Here is a 13,102-nt window from a genome sequence, read left to right on the forward strand (position 1 = left end):
TGCTTCTCAGCTTAGTTTTCTATGAGCACTTCCACAGTTATTAACTGAGAGCTTCCTCTGCCAATGACCATTTTGCATGCGTATATCGTGTGGCAGGCACGAAGATACTCTATGCCCAAGGAAGCCAAGGAAATTTCTTTTACGAAAAGATCCTGGACCGACCGGGAATCGAACCCGTCACCCTCAGCATGGTCATGCTGAATACCCGTGCGTTTACCGCCTCGGCTATATGGGCCCTGAGATCACCTGTACACCAAGAATATGATCTGAATTCACCTAGGCGCACATACTTGAAGTGACGACTTTTTCCCTAATACAGGTAGGGTAAGTGTTCCAATTATGGCTATAGTACCTATTATTTCCCATAGGCGATTTTTATCCTTCAACGATGTTAATCGACAAGAAAAAAATTGTGAACAACAGATCACGTTCACAAAAGATGGTTGCAATCATTTAAACTCCACATTTTGCTCAAATTTTGGTAGAAATATATCATTTTCCTTAAAATTTCGGCTTTCTTGCATCCTTTTTCGCCATAGCGTACCAGTTATGGCTAACCCCATAAGGAATGCATGCAAATAGTGCGAAAAGGAATCGAAGTTGAAAATTGTTACCATAACTGGTACAGGGTTCCTATCATTGGCACACGCTGTAATAAATACTTAAAGAAGTTTTGGCTCCGTTTTTATATTTTTCCTGTAATGTACGGAAACTAAGCTGCACAGAAAAAAATATGTAATTAAAATTCAGCGACAAATCATGCACATAAAGGGAATGCTAGAGTTAGTGCACTTGAGTGCACTTGACATGAGATATAATGTAAAATTACATTACCATCGTGTAAATTTCCGCCAACCATCGCGTTAAACCATCATGGACACCAACCGGTTACGCGACTATTAGCGGAAATTTACACGAACGTAACCTAATTTTAAAGATATTTCGTGTAAATATGCACTAACTCTAGCATTCCCTTTATGTGCATGATTTTTCGTTGAATTTTACATGAATATTTTTTTCTGTGAATCTTTTAACATATTGATGACATTTCAGGTCAAACATTTCAATAGGTCCTATCTGCATTTGAGAGGCTCTCTTTGTTCACTTTCTCTTTCAATTATTGCAATGTAATGGTACACTTTTCAACTATTTTTGCAGTACGACTCAAAAGACGATTGTTTTGACCATCGTTCAATGCAAGGAAACAATCATAATACAAATAAACAGCTGAGATATTAACGAAAGAGAGGGAAACCAAAGAGAGCCTCTCTTCTGCAGATTGGACCTTTAGACATGTTTGGCCAGATTTGTTAGTCTTCTCGTTATTTTTTTACAAAAAGTTTCCTTAGGTAGTGCCATAATTGGTACAGGCATCCTATTCTTCGATACAACGTACCCTCGATATAGCGTACGCTCCTTTCCTTTCCTTTCGTTGATTTGAGAGGCTTTAACCGTTAGAAACGGTCATTCGCCTCTAGGTAGCATACGCTCGATATAGCGAATGCGATACATACATTTTTCTTCGATATAACGTACAACATTGATTTTTTTTTATCTTAGCCCAGGAATAATTCTCAGATAAACTACAAAATCACTCAAATCAATGCTGTGTTGCAGCAATAGAAATACACTAGAACTCTAATGGCGCTGTAGTCAGTTTTCTTATTTAATTATTTTAATAACTTTAATAGCAATAATTAACTATTTTAAAGTGTCCATCTAGTAGAGGACCTTTTGTTATGGTAAACAAAATTAACTTGACACTTCTAGTACCGCTGCTGGCGCTGTAAGGGCGTGGCAAACTAGATGTTAGTCACACGAACAATCACGACATTGGACTTCTGTGGCTAGTTATTCTACTGTTGTAGCATTAACTTTGTTACCCAAAATAAGCGCTATTTGGGGAAGAATGTTGTGTACGTTATATCGAAGCAAAATGTAGATTATATCGAAGCACAAAAAACGAAATGAGTTTTTCGCGAAAATTAACGTTTTTCATTATTGGTTTTGTGAATTTCAATCACTATTTGGGATTGATTTCATGTCAAATACATCAACACTAGCACAAAAAAAATCCCTGCTTCGATATAAAGTACAAAGAAATTTTTTTTGTACGCTATATCGAAAGTACATCTAGATTCATTAAATAATAGTTGAAAATTGACAACAGATGACAAATTCTTGGAAATTGTAGACAATAAAATGGAACGAGCTCACCTATTCATATCTATTGAAGAAGAAAATGCTCATGTAAGACAAAGCTATGCGTTTTGTTTCTAAATTTTCCCTCGCCCAATAATATGAAAACGCAATCCCAAGTAACATTGTTTAGTCAAATAGTCTAGAAGAGCTTTTAAGAAGCATCGTAACACAAAAATAAAAGGTATTCGGTTTCATGACGGGTATCAAAACCTCTATAAGACTAATTGGTCATAAAAATGTTGCTTTGAATGGAACGTAACATTTTCGGCTTCGGAAATCACAACACAAGATTGTTGGTAAAATTCTAATTATAAGCTCTGAAAGTAAAATTTGGATTTATAAGCTAAAATCATCCAATTTCAGCAAATCTATCCCAACAAAATTTGTTTACTGTCCGCCAATCCGCTTCCACACAATTTACTCTGTTTTGCTTGCGCTTTTCTGACTTGCGCTTCGGTTCAGCTCGTTCAAGCATCACCTCTTCTCCAACTCAACCACCCCACAAACTCTTTCCTCCGACTTGATCTCTATTACACGATCTCTCTCTTTTACTGCACAAGCACACTGACTGCAGTGCTCTCTGGATGCAATCACATGCACCGCTCCACCTTCCTCTCTCCACCTCGACTTCAGATGCGCACCGGATCACTTTTCATATGATTTTTGTCCGTCAAATTTCCCCATCTAGCTGGGCGTTTCGCCCCGAACCGCGTCCACGGTTCGACCCCGGAACGATGAAATTATGATATGTATGTCGATCGACCGCTGGGCGGAAGCAGGAACTTACCGAAAAAATCCTCCCACCGGTCAGAGCCGTCCGATTCGTTGTCCATGGTGGTACGGTGTTGCCGCCGGTTGCTCTCGATCACCTTCTGTTGCCTTGGTCAGGGCTTAGTCTCGCTCGGGCTTAGAAGACCCCCCGGCCCGAAAATGACTGTTATCTTTTCACCGACCCAGCTGATTGCAGCCACTCACACTTGAACCAGCGCACAGACACAAAGACACCAGTCGGCCCGCAGCGAACAGCGAGCGATACACTTTAAATGCTTAATTGCGCGATGCGAAATCACTTTCATTTAATAAGGCACACACATCTAATCATAATAATTGCTGCGCGCAACGAATGATCGCCGCGCGGCTTTGAAGCTTGTTCTTCAACCAACGGCAAGGTTCGATCGCTGCTCTGCGATAGCTCTGAAGATCTTTTCCACCGACCGATCCGATCGCCACCGCCGCCGCCCAAGTAGGCGCGTGTTTCCTTGTTTGTGTTTTCTTCGACTTGCCGACCGACCCCCGGTGGATCCTCTCGCTCGCCGAGAAGTTGATTCAACAACGGACTGTATTGTGTGCGTGTCTGGGCTACTGGAGATTCTTCGGAACTTCGGCTAATGCGCGATGATGCTCAATCCATCTCTTCCGCTGACACATGCACAAAAGCGAATGAATGATCGATTTTTTCATCCTTTGTAGCACTTCCGTCGTTGATCTTCAGCTTTTGACTTAACATGACTTTATTGCTTGTTTTATTGCTGTTGCCTTTTGTCATTATCGTCTTCTCTTTCACTTGATCTTCTCGTAATGCTCGCACACCCAGTAGCTGATCATCCTGCATGGAGAACACGTTTGTCAAACAGATGTCAATCACACGGTCACTTGGAGATCGATTCACGATCGATGCCGAACGCCCTCGCAAAACAATAACATGCACTCACACAGGTCATATTTGACGAACGAGCTAATGCCATTCCGACAGATCACCACCCACACCCAGCTCGATCGTTAACAGCGACTACGAACAGTATTCTAGGGTGTGAGACAGCGCTAGAATGAGCGATCACCCGCTGAGCGCTACACAACCGAGCACAACACTTCTCGTATTCCACCCAAGTACATACGGTACACACATATATGAGTGCGCGAGTATTTCATGCCATAATTTATAACAAAACGCTACTCAGCAGCGATGATTGTTTTATATTTACACACCACCTCGGAGAACGTGCAATGCGTGTTCAACACAACATTGCGAAGCGCAAGAACAACAAAGCAGCTTCTAGAATGTTGCTCACTCACTTATTGATTACAATCAATAAAAAAAAACCGCAATCTCACAATCACGGAAACACTCACGTCCGATATATTCGCTCGCCAGCACGGTAGTTATTATCACGAACGACACTGACCGTCACAGAACAACTCCGTTTATTGTTATCAATACACCTCCACTCTTCTTCTGGGACGGACTCGGGTTCGAAATTCCCTCTGCGCCAGAACGATCGATACACGGTATTCGTGTCGGAGGACGTCAGACGAAGCGCACGTCCATGCAACACGAAGCACTGCATGCAACTGAACGAACGGACGAACGTGCGTTCGATCGGATTGACGAAGCAAGAGAGCGTAGTGAATTTACCTAAACGAGAGAGCGCACCGACAAATCAAAACATGCCGATACACTGTGAAGTGTGAAACACCAGCACAGCATGGCATAACATTATGAGTGTAAAAAATATGAATAGGTATAAAGTTAGTCAATGGTATATCCCATTATTTTTTTTGCGAGAAATTATCTAGGTAGTTTTGTTTATTTTATGTGTGTTTTTGAACTTATGTTTACACTATTCTACACTAATATTTTGTTTAATAATAATTTCTGTTAGTGTTATTTTGAAATAATTCACTGTCATAAAACCAGTTCAGTATCTTTTAATTCACAAAGTCTTACTTCTTTTGTTTTTGCAGGCATTTTTCGTTTTTTCTTTTCGTTTTTCTACTTCAAGTACACATGACGTTGAGCACATAGTGGCTGAGGTGCGATGCAAAGAGATAAGAGATCGGATAAGCGTCGAAGCACACTCTGTGGAAACTATATGCAGAACGCATGAACCGCACATAGTAGATGAGTTGCGATGAGTGCGGAGATGCGATGGAGCTGCTTCGACGCATGTGATCGCAAGAGAACGCAAGAGAATGCTTGTCGGGTATGGATTTTATGATTGCGCTCGTTGTGTATGTAAAGCAATGCGGATTTAATGTGTTGGGTGGGAATGCTAGTAGGTAATATAAAATGCGTTAATATGTTGTTGTTTTTAAACATAACTCAATGCCTTTTCACATGACATGCATTTTGATGGACCGGACGTAATAAAAATTTATCATATTGTCTATCGATCACTATGTAAAATAACATATTTCATTGCATATAAAATAATATTCCATCAAATCGTGTAAGTTTTTTACAGCATAATTTTGTTATTATATGCGTATAAGAAAACATTTTATTTTCTCTGTTCGGGATTTGAATCAAGTGATCAATGTTTGATATGGTCGTTTGTCCAGTGCATGTTATTCATGTGCAAGCTAGAATGGTTAAGGTTTTATGCTATTCAACTTAATTGCTAAAAGGATTCTGATTGAAAAGTTCTGCTTTTTTCTTTGTCAGGCAAAACTAGATCCCTTAACGAAAATAGTGTGACATCAATTTCGATTGATACTCTTTTACCTAATATAAGGACTGTATCGTTGATTATGAGTACGCCTGAAAATTGCTGTATCTGAAAATGTTTTATTTGTTTTGTAAATTAAATTCAATTACATTGTTTATTGACCATCAGAAAAGCCCATGGTATCATTTTATATTTAATTTTTCGTGGATCTTGCCAGCTCTCGCACCTTCTTCTTGGTGTTCTTCATAAGGTTCGGAATAGAAAATAACTATTTTTTTGTAGCAGACATTTTACGTGCAGCTCAAACTAGAAATATAATTTTATCTTCAGTAAACAGTTGGTAATTCAATTATTATACAATTCACTCACAAGAAATAGTTTTTCCTAACTCGCACGACAATATTTGATCAATTAACTCTGCACTAGCTCTGACTCTAGAAAACGTATTATGATTTCTCAATTATTTCCTTCTATCAATCTCTATTAGTTTCTACTTACAGTTTGCTACACCTGGTCCACCCTGTTTCAACCAAACCAAACCTCGAGCTACTCTCACTTTCCGACAATCGTCTACGGCAACCTAGATAGAAAGGTTTTGATGACAATTCCACTATCAAAGATTTTTCTATTATTATAACTTACGTTATTGCAAATTAGCGGCACTCTCTAAACACTAAATCTAATTAAATACTCGTAAATGACTTATTACTTGACTTCTAATTCGACATTGGATTGCGTCGAAGCTTTTCTATTGAATGAATACAATACCCCGATGTAAACATCAACAACATATCCAAACTCTATTGACCGGTCACGCGAAGTCGCGGTGCGGAAATGAGATTCTCTTCTCACTCGTTGAGCGCAAGTGGGTCAGAGACCTACGCCGTCAACATAAGGTTTTGGACAACCGTTCCGTCGATGGTTTTGCTTGGGTTGGCCCAGTTTTTCTTCGATTTCTCCGAATTCGGAACATCAGTGCCACGCTTCACAGTGAAAAACTGTGCCCCTGAAAGTACCTTGTTGTCCAATATGACATACGTTTCATCATCCATTATTATGCACATGTAATTTTTGCTCAAAACATCGTCGTACAGTTTCCGAGCCCGAGTTTTCACATAATCCGCCAGAATTTGACTGTTTTTTGAACATTTCTGTTTTGGGTAAGTTTTCAGGGAATTACGCTCCTTGGCGCGCTGAACCATACCAATAGTCGTTCCACACTTTTTTGCGCAATCTATGATGAATACCTCCTTTTTTCTTTTGAAGATTTTGCAAATTTTGCTGTCCAAATTTGACTTGGACGCACCTGGTTTTCTGTCGCGTCCGGGTGAGTTTATCAGTGTGTTATGCATACCGAATCGTTTGACAGCATTTTGGACAGAAAAAACGCTAACACCTCCAACTTTTGCTAATTTTCGTAGCGATAATCATTTTTCATAGCAGTACCTGATCACAATCGATTTTCGCTTCTCATCCGTAAGCACTCGCGTTGCTCCACTTGAGGAAATACTTTAACTTTTAATGAAGGTTATCTTTTGTTTACAACGCTAGCAACACATAAACCCACAGCAGTTGTCAAAATAAGACTAAGTCTTTTTAATACAGGGCCTCAGAGATGTACTCATAATTAACGATACAGTCCTTATGATGAATATTGTGTACTTATTATAGACATCTTTTCTCGTAGATATCGCCGAAAATTTTGTAATAAAAAAAACCTATACCCTTAAATAATACATACTTGCCGAATTTTTGTTTCTTTTTGCCGAGGTCAGCACAATCAAGTAATGTTTTAATGCCGAAAATCAGTATAACAGTCTCATATTGATTTGAATTGAAATCAACAGTCAGATAGTTCAATCTGGAAAGTAAAAATATGTGTATACATAAAGACATCCCTCATGCGGATATAATTACATTTTATAATTCTTTTATCAAATAATTAATTCAATAATCTCAATCTTGTACAGTTACACCAAATTTGTTTTTTAAACTGGTCGGTTTTTGCTATTGCAACAGGATCAAAACTGACTAAGTTATAGCAAAAAAAAAACGGCCCGCGCAAAACAAAAAGCAGGTGCATTTTATCTTTCCGCTCTTACAGATGAAACGATCATTTCACTACCCACATCCAAAGAAGCGCTTCAACATACAAGCGACTTCATCGATCAAATCACGCGAGTCGTTAATGCGCACGAAATAGGCGAAAAAGGATGTGAAAACAACATGCGCACCCTCATTGAAAACCTCATGCACTATGGCCTATCAAACTTCCCTCTTCTCATCTCATAACTTATCGCATCCGATCGCATCTCACCTTACCCACTATGGTCACAGCCTGATATTTCTGTGTTAATGATCATGTTCATATGTATAATTATAACAAATTCTCTTTCCTTGTGTGTTTCTATGAGCCTCTGCACGAATCTGGTGTACTGCTCACTCCCACGGAAAATTTGAAAACAGCTCGCACAGTAAAAGTCAAATGTGACTTTTACTGTGCGCGCTGTTTCAAATGTTCTGTGGGAGTGAGCAGGACAGGACAAATTCGTACAGAGGCTCATTACTTTGTTTTGCCTTCTATTTTATTCAACCCAGATATATTGATAACTTCGATACACGACACAGCAACCCCTTGCTTCGTTACTGGATGTGTTGAGAAATACCGGTTCTCTTGGATGTGCACATCTTGCTTCCTACAAAACAGAGAGATCGAAGCTTTGACTCTCTGGTTGTAAACATGTTGCGAATGGAAAACTTTCAGTGGAGCTGGCTGTTGCTCTCACATGAGAGCGAAAATGTTGCGTTGCTGTGAAATGTTTCACAAGCGACCCACGCTGGAAATCATTATCACATTTTTTTATTTTATTGATTTTCCCTGAATCACTTTTTAATGGCTTACCTGAGAATGAAGTTTGGTCCAACAAATCAATATAATCAATTTATTAAATCATTACCATACAAGTTAAAGGACATGCCGAACAAATAAAACGCTTATTTTTTAGTACTTTCCCTTATCGCCTTCTCCTTTAAAAAAAAGCTGGAATCTCAAACTTTCATAGGGCATTGGTTCCCTTATTAACCCTAAAAAGGATACCTGGGGTCCATTGGACCCCAGGCGCCTTTCAGAGTTCGTCTTGATGGAACACACTCAACGAGGTGACGAAACTGAGGCCATGAAGGTATCCCTTTTAGGGTTAAGCATGTGGCTCCCATTTTCATCCTACGAAAAACAAAGGATTGAAGCGTTGCTTGTTTTGTTTCTTATTTTTGTATTTTTTTTTAGAAGTGAGCACGCATGAAAACAAAAAGAACGGAATCAATCGGTGCCATAATCGCTTGTTTTCGAATAGGATGAATATGGGAGCGTGAAGTTTCCCTATTTAAGGGAAGACTCGAAATTTCACTTCGATTTACATTTTTTTTCCCCCTGTTTTTTTTTTCATTTTCCTCATATTATTTTTTTCGCCTATATTTTTAATGCTTTTTTGCTAGAGTCTGAGTGCTATTGGTGATTTGATGTTGCATGAAGAAGAAGAAGAAGAAGAAGAACGATGGTGTTTTGAAAAATTCCTATCCCTATAACACAGGGGAAGATTTTAAAATGCCTCTATAAAATCTAATTAAAAACGGTTTGATGTACGGTGTTAGACTGGACGGACTACATATTGAACGTATAAATTTAAATTTAACATTTTTTTTTCTTAAAAAGGTACTTAATATGAAGTCCGTTCAAAGTCTAACACCGTACATCAAATCGTTTTTAATTAGATTTTGCTTTAGATTTTAAAGAGGCATTTTAAAATCTTCCCCTGTGTTATAGGGATAGGGAATTTTCAAAACACCATCGTTCTTCTTCTTCTTCTTCTTCTACTTCTTCTTCTTCTTCTTCTTCTTCTTCTTCTTCATGCAACATTAAATCACCAATTAGTAATCTCACGCTCTCAAATTCATCCTATTTAAAACAAGTGATTACAGAAAATTAATATAAAAATAATAAAAAAAACTTATTCATCCACCTAACGGTGATAGCGCCTTTGTCGTGCCTTTGAAAACCCATTTCAACTAAACATAAGTAACACGTTGATGAATATCGCACTTTCATACGATAACCAGAAATTTTGATGTTTGAGCCCCAAACTCTTAAGAAAAAACTGCTATTTTGAATTTTGAGCCGCCATTTTGGATTCAAATTCGCCATCTTGGATATTCTGGTCATCATTTTTAGACTCCAGACTTCTTCCCCATACCAGATATACAGATATTGCATGGTTTTAGAGCCAAAAACTCCATTAATCAACTGCCATCTTGAATTTGGAGTCACCATCTTCTTTTTTGGACCGCCATCTTGGATATTCCGGTCGCCATTTTTGGATTCTGGACCGGACATCTTCTACATATCAAATATATCCATATTTCATGATTTAAGGGCCTAAACTCCATTGAACAGCCTCCATATTTAACTTGGAGCAGCCATCTTGAATGTTATACTGCCATCTTGGAAATTCTGATCGCCATTTTTGGTCTCCAGACTTTTTCATCATACTAAATATACCCATATTGCATGGTTTTAGAGCATAAACACCATTAAACAGCCGTCATCTTGAATTTGGAGCCACCATCTTGGATTTTAGACCGCCATCTTGGGTATTGTAGTCAAAAATGACGAGTCCATTAAATAGTCGTCTTCTTGAATTTGGAGCAATCATTTTAAAGTTTAGACCGCCATCTTGGATATTTTTTTATTCTTAATCACTTAACCTAATTTACAGCTCTATTGTCCACTGGGGCAATACGTGAGCAACTTCAATTGACAGCTGCACTTACATTTTGTACAGCGCCTAGATTTTATTCTACTTTATCGAACTGGTTGCGTTTCTGCTGCTTTCACTTTTTCTACTTTATTGCAGACTACATCCCAAATTGGACTATCACACTTTTTTGGTACGCCTAAAAAGTGTGATAAAAGTGCACATTTGCCTCGGATCGTCTTGACGTCTTCGGTGCACTTATTCCTCCATTTACAAGGAATAAGTGCACCAAAGACCTCAACTCGATCCGACGTGGCCTTTCGCTGCAATCACACTTCGAAGATGTGTGCACACTATTGTGTCAGTCCAATTTGGGGTGCAGTCAGCAATATACCTAGTAGAATGATGAGCCCGAGGATGATGATGGATGGCCGTTGTTCCTTTCCAGTCCGATTGGGGGTCCATTTATGAGTAGCAGTTCGCCGATGTCCAGGTATCCGGGTCCGTTTGAGCCATGGGGCTCAGAAGAGGGTCAGTGTCAGTTGCTCTCGGGGGAAAAGCAACTGACGAAAAATTGCAAGTGCCGGGGCTGGGAATCAAACTCATGACCATCCGCATATGAAGCGCACGTGTGAATCTTGGATATTCTGGTCGCTATTTTTGGGCTTCGGACTTTTCCCTCATTCCAAAGATACCCAATTACATCCACAATGTGCAGGGAAAATTCGCGAAGATCATTCTGCGGAGTACAAAGTACTCAAATCACAGCTACCCATGGTTATAACTGCAAAACCATCCGCTACTGTAGTTGACTTTATTGAATTTTATTAGTAACCGTATGTCACTACGGTAGCTCGCTCCTGTAGGTCCCTACTGCTATTCAAATGGGAGTTTGTGCATGCACAAGGCTTTGATACAAATGGTGCTTAGGTGTCGTTTGTGTTTTGTGTTGGCCTTCGCTGAAGGAATCGGCCGAATTACTGGACGATGCCTTGAGATAGTGACGCGAGGGTATTCGTTTACAGAATTGGACGAGAAATCGGGGACGTAACCTTTTCAACAACGGTAGAAACGAAACGGCGCAATTCCTGTTGCAACACGGATGATGCATCGGAATATGAAGATGTAACGGGAAAGGTGTGTTTGCTGGAATACCTAATCAGACGAACTATCGGGATCCTTGACGAGTACGGTGCTTCGAATACCTACTAATGAAACACCCAGTACAGTGGGAATTCGCTGCTTAGATTACGACTGCGCTCCGATTAGCGAATCGTATTCGTTGTTTGACATTCGACGTTAAATATGCCACAATATTCATTTGTTGGGACTACTTGCAATCGATTCAAATACCCTAGACCCATGCCAATGAACAGAAATAACACACGAAACACACTTATGATTACACAAACCTGCTGTACACAGGAGTAGGACCATCGTTGTAACAGCGGTCAGACGTCAAAGTCAGTTTGACACCAATGTTGTGAGGTTCGAATGCTTTTTAGTTGGGTCATGTCCTAAACTGTAAATACTCAACTATCGAAATGCCTTAAGTATTGAGCCCGCAACAAGTGCATCTGTTTTGTAAGACAAACGAATTTCAGTGAAACTCATTTGAAGCTCCCGCGCTGTAGCTGCTACTGTAGCTATTAATTAGAACGCCTACTATATTGATACAGACAAATTGCTCCCGCATATGAAAAGACATCACTCCAATCATCAAATTCAAGCAAACTACTGTTACCATTCCCAGCACTGGGTTCTACGACGGAAATAAAAATATTCAATTAATTAATGTTCCACGAAAATACATTACAATTATATTAGCAATCGAAATGCTGCTTCTAAACTGACAGCAGTTGTGCAGCATTTCAAATGCATCTTAGGTGACCCCGGCTAACGAAACATACCTATGCAGATTCTCAAAGCCTTGTACCTACCTTGTGATATGTCAAGCTTCATAAATTTACGAGGAAAATGTAAAATGAAGGCAATTTCGATGATTTTTGGTCATATCGACCACATCCCAAATCTTTCGGTTACCTGGTTTCCCCGCAAAATACTCAGATTTAAATCACCATATAAGATTTAAAAAATTTACGAAACAGAGTTATTTTACTATATTCAATTGTGTATTTCATTAGCCACTTATATTGATTGAATACTGTAGTATTTTGGTATTCCTAATGTTTCCCAAGTTCAAAACTTCGGAATGTTGGTTTTGCAGTCTTTTGGGGGAATCGAAAACACTAGTTTATGAGTTTTCCCTACGTTTCGGTCCGTATGGGACCTTTTTCAAGGGTTCAATAGTTGAAAAAGGTCCCATACGAATCGAAACGTCGGAAAAAATCATAAACTAGTGTTTTCGTTTCTCCTAAAAGACTGCAAAGCAAACATTCCGAAGCAAAATCATCCCAGTCGCATCCCAACCAAGCAAGTTCAAAACCACTGTTCCCCCAAAATGTGTTTTTTTCCTGATATTCTTCAAGAAGTAACGGGATTTCTCCTGAAGTTCCATCTGTAATCAAGGAAAGTGATCGTAGAAGATTCTTGGTGAAATTCCACAAGGGTATTCTGAAAAAAAAAAGAAACAGAAGGAGTGTCAGAAACACGTCAAGAAGAAACCCCAGAAAAAAAATTAGCCATCTCAGAATGATCTCCCGTAGGAATCACAGAAGAAACTTCTGGGAAGATTTCCGAAGG

The 13,102-nt window shown here is 39.2% G+C and overlaps 1 protein-coding gene across 1 annotated transcript in view; it reads right to left on the reverse strand.

The window, feature by feature from the left end:
* The window catches only part of LOC115269199 (uncharacterized), a 462,914-nt gene extending 458,374 nt beyond the window's left edge, over window positions 1–4,540 (reverse strand). The window contains exon 1 of the mRNA XM_029877650.2: window positions 2,990–4,540. Coding sequence (XP_029733510.1) covers window positions 2,990–3,035 — 46 coding nt within the window. The 5' untranslated portion in view covers window positions 3,036–4,540. The remainder of the gene's footprint in view (window positions 1–2,989) is intronic.
* Window positions 4,541–13,102: the final 8,562 nt, after the last annotated feature.

The sequence above is a fragment of the Aedes albopictus genome, chromosome 2 (assembly GCF_035046485.1).
Source record: "Aedes albopictus strain Foshan chromosome 2, AalbF5, whole genome shotgun sequence".
Lineage (NCBI taxonomy): Eukaryota > Metazoa > Arthropoda > Insecta > Diptera > Culicidae > Aedes > Aedes albopictus.